Source organism: Pristis pectinata, chromosome 2 (assembly GCF_009764475.1).
Source record: "Pristis pectinata isolate sPriPec2 chromosome 2, sPriPec2.1.pri, whole genome shotgun sequence".
Classification (NCBI taxonomy): Eukaryota; Metazoa; Chordata; class Chondrichthyes; order Rhinopristiformes; family Pristidae; genus Pristis; species Pristis pectinata.
In genome coordinates this window covers 52,167,580-52,182,454 of record NC_067406.1, presented here as the reverse complement: position 1 = coordinate 52,182,454, position 14,875 = coordinate 52,167,580, and the positions used below count along the sequence as shown (strand labels likewise).

Below are 14,875 nucleotides of genomic sequence, written 5' to 3'. Positions count from 1 at the left end.
TCTTCATATAGTCTAGCTGGGCATGTCCCACAGCCTTACCACTGGCAACACATTCTAAAGATAGAGAAGCTTAACCTGATCTTAACTGCCACATTAGGTCATCTGGACTCACATTATTGAAGATGTTCCCTTTGTTCTACACATACCTCTCCCGTATTGTCTTGATATGAAGTGTACGTCATCAAAGAGACAAAGGCACATAGCAGGGGATAGAATTGTCAGATTTCTGACTCTCCTGTTACAAATCAAAATGAGGGGCCTGATGTGGGAGTGGGAACGTTCCTTTTAATTTTACTTTTTAAAAATATAGTAAAGGCAATTCAACTTTATATCAGTGATTTAATCACTATATAAAGTGAAGTGCAACTTTGTTGTGTGTGGATTGGAGGCACTTTATACATTCTGTCCAAATTTTCTTCTGTTGAGTTAATTGCAAAAAATTGAAAGAACATTGGCCATTGATACACTAACACATGTTTTGTGCTAGACTCATTACTTTAATTTAAAAAATCATAATAAATGGCACAAAGTAGCATACTAAGAATGATCACAAATAACAACAGAGGTTGATGTTATGACAAAACCATGGGTTTCCACACTGGCCTTTAATGAACTGCCTGTTTTTTCCACAATTAAAAGTAAATATTGAGTGAATTATCCAAACATTAAACTGATAGCTGAATAATTGCTTTGAACTAAAAACCTTTCCATGTATACTTAGGACCTTCAATGATATGAGTGCAAGTGATTCAGAAGATAAGTGAGAGGGTGCAAGATGAAGCAATAACTTTGTCTGAGAACTTAGATCTGCAGTGTTCTGTACCACACAACTTTTTTTTCTTTCTGGAACTGCTTCAGTCCCTGTGTACATCAATGATTTGAGTAAAAGCTGGAGGGAGGGGTTTATAAATGATAAAGCCAGAGATATTGTAAATTGATGTACTGACAAGGTGATGGAATAAGCATAAAGTAACAAATGTATTTAAATATTAATAAAAAAATGTGAGGTAGTAGGTTTGGATTTTTTAAAATTCATTTTTGGGATTCAGGTGTCACTGGCAAGGCTAGAATTGGTGCCTTTACATAAATGCCCTTGAGAAAATGGTGATGAACTGCCTCTTGGACAAATACAGTACTTTTGCTGAAAGTACGTTCATCGTAGTATTGGAAAGGGAGTTCCAGGATTTAGATCCAGTAACAATGACAGACCAGCAATATATTTCCCAGGCAGGATGCAGCTTAGAGGGATCCTGCAGGTGGTGGTGTTCCCATGCACCTGCTACCTTGTTGCTTTTAATCATGGAGGTCATAGATTTGGAAGGTGCTGTTGGAGTAGCCTTGGTGAATATTATATGCCCTACTGAAGTCCATGTAGACAGCATCACTCCCCTACCCTTGTCAATCACTGTCGCCTCAATTTCTTTGTCAGCTGCCCTTTCCATTCTTCTTCACCACCCTATTCTGAGGCACTCCCTCAGGTTTGAGGACAACTGGCTTCTACTCCAGGCCTGTAGGTTCTGAGGTTGCTGATGAGGCCAATGTGGCCTTTTCCTATCTTCAGTCTGGAAGAAGGGTCCTGAACTGAAATGTTGACTGCCTGCTTTTCTCCATGGATGATGCCTGGCCTGCTGAGTTCCCCCAGCTTCATAGTGTTTTTCTTCTAGATTCCAGCATCTGCAGTCCTTTGTTTCTCTGGGACTTACAGACTTTGCCACATGAGGGACTGGAGGTGCCTGACGGTGTGAGCAGGTGTGTAGTTCAGTAAGTGGTTCGTTCTTTTTACTATTCATGCTGGATTTCTGTGTGTTCCCGATGGATGGACTCAGCTCTCTCTCGTCATCCTGAATGCTGTTTCTCCATTTTGAACTGACAAGAATCGGTGAGGATGTTAATTCCTTTTCATGGAAGCATCATGATTACACTTGAATTGTTTCTCCTACCAACCTGGTAATCCCTTCCATGATGGAGCTCAGAGTGAAGTTCTCAAACTTATTGCAAGAGCCCTCCTCAACCATAGTGTTGATTCCATTCACTTAGAGACACAATTGAACATCAGAACATAAGAAATAAGGGCAGAAGTTGGTCTTTCAGCCCTTGTTCCACCAATCAACAAAACCGTGGCCGTTCTTGTACCTCAGCCGTTATTTTAATGATGGCATGCAAGCCATGATCTTAACCAGTGGGTCCATAATCTTGATGTAAACCAGTGTCACGCAGTTCATTCTTTCTCTTTCTCACTTCAATAATGCACTTATTCCCCAAATACTTCTTGTGAGTGGAGCTGGTTTACAGGATAAATGGGAAATTGTTTAACTTGTGTCACCTCCCTCTGGGTCACTCCACCCCAAGGTCACTCTAACCTCAGTCACCGAGCGGCAGTTCACAGACAATGCTTACGTATGTATGTGTTAAGAGGCTGAGTTCCAAGCCCTACCCAGTGATCAGCATGGCAAAGACAGCAGTTGGGAGCTTTTCGTTATCTCCTGTCAAGAATAGAGGTCCTGTTTTAGCATGTGATTCTATCTGTGACATGCCATTAGGCTGCTTTTGATCTATTTTTAGCGAATTTCCAGATATTTTGCAGTGGATCTAATCGGGCATTAGTGCAAATAAAAGTACATGTTTTGTGCACCAAAAATGGATAAAATCCAAGTTCTAGACAAGGGGATAATCTATAGCATGTTCTGGATTTCCACCTTTAACTGTGCATGTCCGTACACCGAAAGATGTTTGCATGGTGTAATGACGACAATGTTGACAGTTTCACTATTATTACAACTGGAAAATGTTTTAAATGTCGGTACTGTTTGCAATTTCTTTTCAGCAGATGTTGTAAAATTTCCAAACTTCATCTGATAGATGCTGGGAGATTGTAACAAACCCTAACCAGGCCAGGGGCAGGGTGTGACATTAAGAGATAGAGCAAGATCACTTTTAAGTGGTTTTCTGGTGCCAGCTGTACCCCGAGGCATGACATTTGTCCTGAAAGGCCTTCTTGCTGTTGTATATTCATGCAGGAGATGGGGAAATCAAAGTGATGTACTCGCCAGGGGCAGAATCTTGGGCCCATGGTGTGGGGAGATGCACAGCACTGTGCACATGACGGCTCAAACTGAGTTAATGTTAAATGATGCCAGCTGCATCAAAATGGAATGACAGGTCAAGGTTTGATTTGGGTGCATTTTAGCCATGCCTGGTGGAAGCTTATTTGTTGCTGGCAGAATTTTCTATTAACAAGTGTGAGCTCTGAATAATAATGCAGGGCACAGCATTAGATAGAAATCACTGATAATTGGTTAGATATAGTTTGGATTTGTTTATTGTCATATACACCCCATTGCAATGAAATTTCTTGTTTGAAGCTCACAGAGTAAACCTTACATATGGTAATAATAAATGCAATAAGTACACTGTACAATCGTGAATTATATACACTAAATGCAATATACAAGAGTGAAGTTATTCACTTCACTAACCTTAGTGCTGACAACCAACCCGAAAAAAACCCTGATTCTATCTTGGACTAATTTCCTTCAACTTGCCCTAATATTGTTATATTTAATTTTGTTATATTTCGTCGAGTAAGTTATGAAATAATTTGTTAATTTAGGTTTATGTAACTTATGTACTGTGCTGCTGCTGCAAAAGCTAGTTTTCATTGGCATTTATATCCCGGGCATGTATGCCCATGACAATAAACTTGAACAACCCCACAGATGAAAACTTTGCCCCCACATCCACAGCCCCTGCGATCTCAATTGAAAGTAAACAACAGTCCACAACTGCCCTTGGGAGAGGTAAAAAAAAATCCCCCTGGGGTTCTATCCCTGCATCAGGCAGCCGAAACCTCGGTGTGACATTATTGTAAATATAATTCTGCCTCCCGGCGAAAGCTTTACCGAGTGTGGAGAGAAGGGGTAAATAATCAGTTTACGTCAAGGAGTGGGGGCGGTGGGAGAGGGTGCCGGGGCCCGGGCAAGTCCTGGAGGCATCCAGCGAGAAGGTGAAAGGAGGCGGGGAGAAAATGAGGAAGCAAGAGAGCGGCAGCAGGTTGCGGGGGAGCCCGGGGGACGCCGCATCTGTCTGCCGGCGGGATAAGGATGTGATCGCCGGCGGTGTGGCCGAGGTGGAGGGGTTTTGCCGGATATGTGAGCTTCTCGCATCGGTCGGGAGAGGCGAACGTCCGCCCGCCCTCGGAGAGCGTTGCCGGTCCCCAGCTCGGAGCCAGAACGAACAGACAGACGCCAGCAAAGCGGGGGGAGGGGGGTTGGGGAGGGGGGGGGGAGAGCGCTGTCACTTCCGAACAGTTGAAGCTTGAGTAATTCGGGCTTGTGTGAAGAAACAAGCTCTCGGAGGGGGTGAGCCAGCCAGAGCCATTTTCCAGACGGGGTGTTCAGATAAGGAAATAAGATGTGAAGAGGGAAAAGGGGAGGCGAGCCGGCGCCGGGGTCCTGGCGGGATCGGCACACTTCACCATGAGCCACATCGTCATGAAGCCGCGGTCGCGATCTACCAGCTCCCTGAGGACCTCCGACTACCCGGGGTAACGTCTCGTTTTGTTTTACACGCCGCTCTTTTGCCTCGAATTTCCGGCCGCCTTGTTTCCTGGGTGGGCACGGGGAGCTTATCCCAGCTCTCCGTCCCTGCTCGGCTGTGGGGCACTTGCATCTTCACCCGATCCGCTCTTGGTTCACGTTTAGGTCCCTGGTAGGTAGGTAGGTTGCTGGAAAAGTTCGTGAAGTCCCTGGCTGCGACACTCCTTCCCTGTGGATCGTTTCTTTCCAGTGCAGAGGAACTCTTTTCATCACTCATGAGGGAAAAGGTATCAGGCATTTGGGATTTCGTTGTGCTTTACAAATCGCTCCCCCCCCAAAAAAAAATAAGGAATACGTTAAATTCTTTTCCTTCATTGCAAACTTTTCCTGGTGCTTTCGGTACCGGTATTACTGAGTAAACCTAATTCTCCCATATAGCAAAGAAAGAACTCGAGCAAAGAGAGTGGCATGTTGCACATTTCAGAAATGTCCTGGAGTGCGTTCCCCTAATGAAATGCTGTGTTATATAGCCAAATATGTGAACTATTTCATCCAAAGTAATCTGGCACAAATAGCGTTGAGATGCCTGATTGAATTTTAATAGTTGACTGAAGGAAAATTATCAGGTGAGACAGCTGTGGACAATTCCTGCTTCCTGTTGTGCTATGAGATCTTTAAACACTACTGAATAGGCAGGCAGAGCATTGGTTTAATTTACATTCAGTGGATAAATTGGAAGATGTGTATGCAATGCAATTAAAAAAAAATAATTGCATGTGTTTTTTGTTTAATTTTCACTGAAAATTTCCAGATGACTTCATCGCAAACTAAATGTGCCCTTGACAGCAGATACCATATGGGTGCTATATTCTTGTCCTGCAGGGCAGACGCAGACATGTAACTAGTCCCCCAGAGCAGTGCTTTAATGTTACAGTGAGCATCTATTATCTAGTGCATAATTAGTTTTACTTGGATTATTATTCTGAAAAAAAATCATAAGGAAGACTTAATGTACAGTACCCTACATTTTGACTTTGCACTTATTTAGGAGTACTAGCTCTGACATCTGCCTGCTATTATGTAAATAAAGGATGAAGTAAAATAGAGGCTGTTATTATTGCCTCTCTGATTACAAGAATGAGAAGAAATGTTCAAAATACCTTTGATATGAATTAGAATGCAATATTCATAACTAATGCTACAACATTTTTGCGAATTGTATTTTCACATCTTGTTTCCTTAAGTCTTGTATCACCTTTGACTTTGTTCTTGAAAATATAACATATTCTCTGTTTTTTTTAACTCCTGCTTGGTACTTCGTTCACTTACAGAACAAGGGCATCACTACCAGTGCCAATGTTTATTACCCATCCATAATTGGCCTGGAAGGTGATGGTGAACCTTATTGAACTGCTACACTCCATAGATGTTAAATCCATGAGCTGTCATTCACAGAAGATTTTCAAAAGCTTTTCCATAGTTTCCACTTGGGAATGATGTTTCATTTATCAAAGCACTCCTAGCTTTCAGGCTTCATCCTCAGAGGAGCAATTTTCTTTTGGTACCTCCACAGGTGCACATTATCCATGATGAGTGCACATAATAGTAATTTGGAATACTGGGATTTTGGAATAACTGGAATAGGTGGCTGGTAGATTTCCCTGTCTCTAATTTTGCCCCATTGTCTTTAGTGTTACTCATGATGAACACTTCCACCAAGGTATCTTGCATCAGATGTCTAATGTTATTTCCAAACAAAAATTATGGAATGTAGGCTTTGTTGGTAGTGCCATTGTTTAATGCCATTCCAAATTGCCCCTGAGAAGATGGTTGCAGGCCATGGCTGTGAAGTTACTGTGTTTTTCTCAACTTCTTGATAGCTGATACATGCCACAGCATCATTATATATCTTCTGAGCTTAAACCTCTCATCAAGATTATTACAAAGGTTAAATGTACATGGAAGCAAAGAGAAACAGCAAACAACATAGCTATTAAGGGCTAAACCAACAAAGAATTTGGTATTATATGAGTATTTAAAAGTTTGTTGTATAACAGTAATAAGTAAGGCTTTCAAAATGATATCTGCGTGTAGGTACCATGGTGTTTTTCATCTTCCCGCAAAGTCAGTGAATTGAGAGAATGGCCAATAATCTGTAGAAAGATAATCCCTATGGTTTGAGGTATCTCAGACACTGGACATGTGAATCAAATCAGAAAAGGACCTTCACACAACCTATTTCTTTGGGGAAAAAAAACTCACATTTCTCCTTAAGAAATTAATTATTTTTAATCTGTCAGCTCCACGAAGATGTGGAGAATGGCCACATTGTTGTTTGAAAAGGTAATTGGTTTGCCTGAGAAAAAGCTATTTCAGAATTTGTGTCTGGCATGATGCATGTTAATGCTTGTGACAGTAGGCTACATTTCCTTTCACAGTGATAAATATGTATCCATTAACTGTTCAACAAAAAAACTGGTAGCATCTAGATCGACTTTACTTGATCAAGTTTTGTTTATAGACAGTTTGGATTTGTTTGCCAACACTTTTTCTATTCATCAGTCCAAATTTCTAAAGGAGCTTTAACTGTTCAAAATACAGCAGCAAATTCAGATTTTGATATAACCAAATTCATATGAAAGAGCAAATGGTGCAACATTTTTATATTTTATAGTGAGAAAAAGCTTATGTCGTAAATTTGCCAAAAGCCAAAAATGATTTATCTCATTCAGTTCAAAGTCATTCAAAATTTCTACCACATCATTTTGTAAGTGAAGCACTGAAGTAAGATATAATAATTGAAATTCAAAATTTTGGATATAACATTGCTAGCTTGTTGAAGAATTATTTCTTGTTTTCTTTCTTTATACATAATTCACTGTATATTATGTGCTGGGACGTTCTATTGTTTTAGCAACCCACCGCCCCAGACCTTGAGAGCACTGCTGTTGTCTGTAATTGAAAGCAACTTAAATATTAATGATTACACAACTCACATCTTGACCAGAAGTTATGAATGTCGATACTCCCTCTGCTCAAATTATAATCTCAATCAATAGCATGCTCCATCACAAATATAGATAAAAATATCTAATGCTACAGAGAGATATTGATGAATATCTCAATTTCATTCACATCTTTGAATTAATGTTTAGGTTGCATTTTCTTGTTATAGCCCTATTGTAGCCGGCTGACTTTAGAATGGTGCAGTAAAAGCTGAATGGGTGCAGATGTGATTAAATTAATTATGGTCTCAAATAGAGCTGGAATGAATCCTATGGAGTTTTCAAATTGTTACTTTTGTTCTGATGATAGAGGGTTTTGAAGTCTACTGTTTTATAAACCTTAGCCTTCATGCAATTATTTAAATATTGTCAGAGAAAGCACACAGTATATAAACACATTAAATTCATTGCACTAATAGAAATGTATGCACTTCTTTGACTTTAAAGCACTGAATGCAGATTTAAAATGATTAGCTTCTGTTCCAGAGAAGCTGTAAGTGAATTCCATATATTCCTGTCCACAAGTCACTACAGGGTTCTGGTCAGTACAACAATTTTGAAAAGGACCAGATGGTAAAAGACATTTTTCTGCCTGGATGAAGGACTAGTCATCCACCTTTTTCACATTTACCTTTAAACAGTTGGCTGTAGGATTATCTTAGTGAAGGTTTGTGGTGAAGTTCTAATTCCTCTTGGCCATCCATGGTGAATAGAATAAACAAAGGATGCACTTGGGTATAATTTGTTGAATTTTGTACAAATTCCCTTTTGGTTTGTCGGCAGACTAAATAAATTTTTGCCCCAGTTACTTGCTACAAAAACAAAATTGCAAAGTAAATAACCTTACAAAGTACGTATGCCCCAACCTTCTTCACAGAGTGAGATTGAGAGGAGATCCATTGTTAGTATAGGCAAGACAAGAGTTGACATTAACTGTAGTTATTTCTGATTTGACTGGATTATTGTATTCTCTTCAAAGTAAAATGGCAGACAACAGAGCAATTACTACATTTGCAGCTTTGATTCCACTTTCAGTGAGAACTAAATCTCACACTCAAGCAAAGCCTAATGTAAGGTAAAACATGCAAAATCACACAATAAAACCTGAAACTGCTTGAGATGTTCAGCAGCGTGTATAGAGAGAGAGGCATCAAGGCAATGTTCTTGCATCAGGACTGAAAAAAGTTTAGTGATGTAACAGGGTTAAGATGATGCAATACTGTTCCTTTATAAATTATTGGCCGAACTGCTGTTACAATACAGGGCTGGGTTCTGGTCACCATAATATTAAAATGTACAGAAAAGTGCAATGGTAAGATTGCAGTCATGGAAAAATTGGTTTATGAGCTAAATTAGTCACTTTATAACTGTGAAAGGGAGATGAGAGACGACAATTCCTGTTTACAGTATTTTAAAGTACTAGACACAGTATAAAGAACCATTCCACTTTCTCTGGAACAACAGAATCAATGACATCCTGCACTCAAGGGAAGCAGATCCTGAATTTTTTTTGTGGAAACCTTGGGCCTGATTTTAACCGATCAATGGTCTCTGTTTTTAGGATGAACTGATAGCAGAAGGGCAGATGAGATACTGAGTCACCAACACCAATGCTGTCCCCTTCCTGCTGAGTGCCTGCATTCATCTTGTATTTTGAATAGAACACCTACAGCAACAAATTGATATCTGGGGAAAACCAGCAGAGAGCTGGTTCCTGGTGCAGAACAGGGACACAAAATAATGTTAGAATTTAGTTTCTGAGTTTCCTTGAGGGTCAGGGTTGTTGCTGTGAGGCATACAAGGAAAATTTGCAGCTAGCTTAGGTCATATCTAAGGCAGAATCCCATCATTCTCCTACTCCAAACCTTGATTCAGCCTGTCAGCCAAGCTGTCAGGTTAGCCTGCCACCAAGTAGGAATCGATGTCTTTTTCCTCCATCCTCAGCCTTGCCACAGTTTTACCACAGTCACTATTATCCGTTCATCACATCCATTATTTCAATAAGCAATGTTACGTCTATGGCAAAGCTTCCTTGGGAAAAGAATGGAAGCACACAGTATTTTATTATTCAATTGCAGATTTTTAAGTTCTGTACCTGAAGTAATATTTTGGAATCTGAGTAACTGGAATTATGACATGTTATGCATAGAATGCTTGGGAGGAAAAGTCAATCTCGTCCAATGTTTCCAAAGACACTTCAACATTAGAATTTATCTTAAGCTTATGTCTGTCTCTGATATATACTAATCGATCACAGTTAATTTCTATGATTTATCAACAGCTCTATTATTGCTGTTAATGTTAATGCAGATCATAGTAGGAAGTAAAATAGACCATAAATGGTCTTTTTATTGTCTAGCAATTCCTATTATGAGATCAACTTTAGTGCAGGCTTTTCCAGCATTGAGCTGGTCTTGACAACAAGAGCTTGACATTGCTCCACAGTCCAGATTTCCTAAGTCTTTTTCAATCTAAGTGCTGATAAATTTTGGAATTCCTTTGTGGAGTTATGGCGAAACTTCATTGACAATTTTCTGGCTGCATTATGCAGATGGCTCCCCTCGCATTCAATAGAAGAGCAAGACTTTGCTGAGATTTGCCAAAATTTGTGGGAATATAGGAATCTGGTCTTGATGCCGGACCCACATGCCTGTTCATTTGAATGGGGTTTTGTAGTGGTGAGCAAAAGCAAATAAGCAACAAGCTAAGTTAGATTTTTTAAATTATTTGTGTTTTGTTTGGTGCTTTTAATTATTTAAACATTTTAGTTGATTATTAATTTATAAACACAATATTCTTAGAGATTTTTAATTATTTAATTTTAAATAGTTTTATATATTGCTCTCCCAGAGACATTCAGAAGCATTGACAAAATTTGTCAGTGTTGACAGATGCTTTGCCATCCAGGAGTTTCATTGGAGGGAATTATTATGGCCCACTCATGTCACACTATTACATTGTTTAAGGCCTTGCTGCTGCTCAGACACAATTAACACTCAGGGTTGGGACCATGTGGGCCAATGAGATTGACCATTGTTTGAGGAAATGGAAAACATGGGTGGTGTAATGTGTGGGCAATGGGTCCCACTCAGAAATCTGCCCTTGTATTTCAATAGTTTCTTCTTCTGCCTATGAATAAACCTGCAGGCAGCTTCTTTGATTCAAAATCTCATTAAAAACAGCATGAGGTACTAGAAAATGAACAAACATAGGGATGGTTCCACACATTTGTTTGCCGAAGATGAATGTTTCCAACAGTTATTTTGCCATTACAAGTAGCAGATCACATATTTAGAATTGTCTGATCAGTGATACAGTAAAACTCTGTTAATCTGGTACCTTTGGGACTTTAGTGTGAGACTCCAGTAGATTTTCCAGACTATTGACTTATTTCTATTTATACCTGAACGCACCTTTAGTAACTTTTATTTAGGTGTTAAATTGTATTATAATGAACTTTCCAGTGAACCAGGTAATTTTAAAGGGAGTGTGGAAACTAGGGCCCCAGTGGGTTGAAATGAAGTGCAGGAACCAGGGTCCTGATGAATGGAATGGAGCAGGGGAACATGGGCCCTGATGAGTACAAGGGAGACAGCAAACATCAACTGGTGACCCAGATGCTGAACCATTGCGATTTCAGAATGATTGGATAGCAGATAAGCAGAGTTTTACTGTGCTAAGAACATTAATGGTGTCTAATACCCGTTTCATGTTTGGCTATTCAAATGGGATTTTTTTATTTTCAGTAAGTGTCAATTATGGAATAATACTTATAGAGGAACAATAATATTGACAAAAAGTTATAACTGAGTACTGCTGTATATGAAGATGCTGATCCCACAATCAGGATGATGATTGTACTGTAGAAAGGTAACTCTTATTAAACATGGAAATTTAGGACATACCAGATATCACGCAAATAAGATTTCTGCATATTGCCAAAGAATTTAGAAAAGATACTCAAATGTAAGTAGATTGCATTTTTACAGTCAAAAAAATTGATTCCTATTTAAGAATTCATTGAAAAATACTATAAATTACAAATGTCCAACCATGGGCAAAACATGAATGGATTAGTTGCTGGAGGTTTCAGCAGCCTTTATCATTGTCAAATGTATCTAGAGTACGGGTGACCCCCGTGTTACGGTAGTTCGAGTTACAGAAATTTGCCCTCACAAATTCACAGACTACTTAAATATTTGAGAGACAGATTAAAATTCATTCTCACAGAATTTATGCGGGGGGAAAAAGTAAATAAATTGGTTGTAAATGAATCAACACATGTTTTTTTCAACTCTCATTTCTTGATGCTTGGAGAAGGTGTGGTGTCATATTATGGAAAATTGTGATACGGCCCCTATTCTAGGATTGCAAACCAACACCCCCCCCCCCCACCCCGGTAATACTAGGGTCGCCTGTATTTTTATTAATGCTATCACATTTCAGAGTTGTTCTGACTGACGCAGTCCTGGACTACTGCTGAACTCTGAGCATGCAATTAGCCATGCTTATAGTCTGAGTCAGCATGGTGTTTTTATCTCTTTCTGACACTCTTATGAAGCAAGGTATGTTAGAGTGTCAGGTGGTGGGAAAAACAAACCAGTGAACTTTACTAAAGCAACCTTTTACAAAAGGGAGGAAAGCCGACAAGGAAAGCTGGCATTCTGCCTTGCATTTCTCCCACTAGATAAGGTTGATTGTATTACTGAAGACTATACGCTGGCCTAGAATGGTGTTAAGACAGAGTGTGGCTCATCCTAATGCTGCTTCATAATATCCCACACAAGTAAAAATCTTCATTTGTGAGGTTCAGGGAACAATGATGTTGAGCTTCCTGTGTGATGGCATACTGTCTGTTTCAGTATAATATTCTCCATTGAAAGCTTTGACATCTGGCAGCATTTAGCCTCAAGTCCATCCTCTGCAGCCAGCTCTTAAAGGGACATAGCACAATACAAACACACGGTTCCAGCACGGGAAAGTGTTACAACTAAATAATGGATGCTGCAATCATTGTACAGGAGGTGGGGACAGGGGTGCATTGATGACAAAGTGCTCACAGGTGGTCAGAGGATCCTGGATAGGCTGGTGAAGAACAATGCATGCAGGAGGCATGTTCTTGGTACAAACAGGGCACAGAGACCAGGGTGACAGCCAGGCGCTACTGGCAGAGGTTGCCTGAAACATGTCTGTAAGGGCAGTCGATAACTACTTCCACTCTGAGAAAGCCTGCAATACAGGCAAATCCCCATGCTTGTTCTCCCTGCTTCTGCAGGCTGAAGTAAAACTAAGTAAGTCTGTGGTCCAAGGGAGTGCAGCTATGAGCAGCAAATTGTAAGATGTGACAGAGATCAGCAGCAGCAGGCTGGAGTGGTCCCAGGAAGCTAATAAGTGACCATGACCTTTACCTCCATGAACAAAGCAGTCAAGGCACATGTGAGGCTTTAAATGAGGTTGCAGAAGGTCATGGATCCTAACGAAGACAGAACATTTTGGATGTTGGCCCTTTACACAGCACATTTTCATGGTGTTCGTGTTAGTAAAACCTGATTGTTTTGTAATTGAGAACTGTGGGTTTTCAGATAGTAGCTTTAACAATTGCACTGGAGATGACCTCTGCATGTTGCATTACTGCTGGCATCACTAGAAAAAACATGCTGGGGCAAATGCAAATTCTGCTAAAAAGTGAAAGGGTGCAATTTTGCTCTACTCTGTGTTAAGTCAGTTTTTCAACTGAACGCCACTTTCGTTGGAATTTTTCAAAGGAATTTCTAAACCAGAAACTTATTTCACAGCTTGTAGATGGTCTGAATTTCCTTTGATACATAAATGTTGTTTGGAACATTATCTCCATACTTGATGTAAAAATCCAAGAGTTCACTGTAGAATGAGTTCACTTATAAGTGACACTTGTTGAATGCCATAACAGCTACTGTTTAAAACTGTACAGGTCTCAGATGGATTCTTTTTATGTCTGGATCTTGTAAGCTATCTGCAATAATAAACAATCATATGCAATGTAAATTTATCCCAAGGGACGAAACACAATAGGATGTAAAAAAAGTTTCCATTCTAGATGGAATGAAAGAAAGAATACGCATTATTTATGGTGCCCATCATGACCCCAGGATGTCAGAATTTTAAATTGTATATACCGTTGTAATGAGGAAAATGTGGCTTCCGTTTTCTGCACAGGGAGGTCCCACTGATAAATGTTCCTAGGTGTTTTGAGAGATGAATATTGACTGGAATACACTGCCTCTCTTCCAATAGTGTGAAAGAATCTTGCTTCCCCCTGACTCTGCAGACGTTGTCTCAATTTATTATCTCATCTGAAGAACAACAATCCCAATATGGCAGCCCTTCTTTAGTACAGCCCTGAAGTATTATAACTAATTGTGCTGGTGATGCTTGAGATCTCTCTTTGGCTTGGCTGAGATTGCCCTCACTGAATAAAGGTGTTGCCTTGAAGGCATGCCTATATTGTTGGGAGGGGGAAAATACTGCTGACTGGGTCAGCATTTGCCATCAGAACCAGCAGCATTTAGACATTTAAATCTCAGTATGTTTCATAGTTCTGTGTGTGTGTGGTCAAATGCAGAACTCTGAGAGTTACCAAGTAACAGATGCTTTTACATCTGAAACTGCACTGTCTCACATAGTTGATCTCCACATGGAGTCTAATGGCAGAGCTTCATTATGCTGGGGTTCCCCAGCATCACACTGAACAATCCCTTTCTCTGGCTTAATGCCGTTTAGACCTGGAGTAAGACCAGAATGTCCATTTCGTTTGAATGTAGTATTCGGGTCTGTCGATTAAGAGGAAATTTTACTCAATTATTTCAAAATGTTTTTAAAGTAAGATTTTATTTTTGTCCTGTAATGTGTTTTAATTAATTTATTTCTTGAATTGTTTTAATCGTTTTAAATCTTTTAATCGTTTAATCTGTTACATTTAAGGATTTTTAAGTTACAGTCCCAGATTTGACACTTTATAATGAATCTGGTTAACCATTCCTGCATCTCTTGTTCTTGCATGTTTCTAACTTTTTTGGTGAGGTTCTTTTGTTTTGCTCTCAAAATCACTCTTTCCCTTCTCTGCTCAATTTAGTAGTATATGAATACAAGAGCAATGATGAAGCTTGTGAAAAGGTCTTCAGTCTTCCTCACGGACAGTGAGAGAACTTTAGAACAAATTGATAGAACTGGGTGAATCAGATGTTCATTTATTGAAAAGCAATAATTGGGATCAATTATCCATCTACTAGCACATTTATCAGTGTTTCAACTGAGCTTTACAATCTTTCACGGAATCATAGAAATGGGCCCTTTCTA

The 14,875-nt window shown here is 39.6% G+C and overlaps 1 protein-coding gene across 10 annotated transcripts in view; it reads left to right on the top strand.

The window, feature by feature from the left end:
- Positions 1 to 14,875, top strand: part of LOC127567551 (cAMP-specific 3',5'-cyclic phosphodiesterase 4D) — a 938,945-nt gene that overhangs the window by 770,301 nt on the left and 153,769 nt on the right. Inside the window, exon 1 of one of the 10 annotated variants that reach the window (XM_052010580.1) lies at positions 4,294 to 4,543. The exons of the other annotated variants lie outside the window; for them this stretch is intronic. Coding sequence (XP_051866540.1) covers positions 4,476 to 4,543 — 68 coding nt within the window. The 5' untranslated portion in view covers positions 4,294 to 4,475. Of the gene's footprint in view, positions 1 to 4,293; positions 4,544 to 14,875 lie in introns of those variants that run through there. 10 annotated transcript variants of the gene reach the window in all.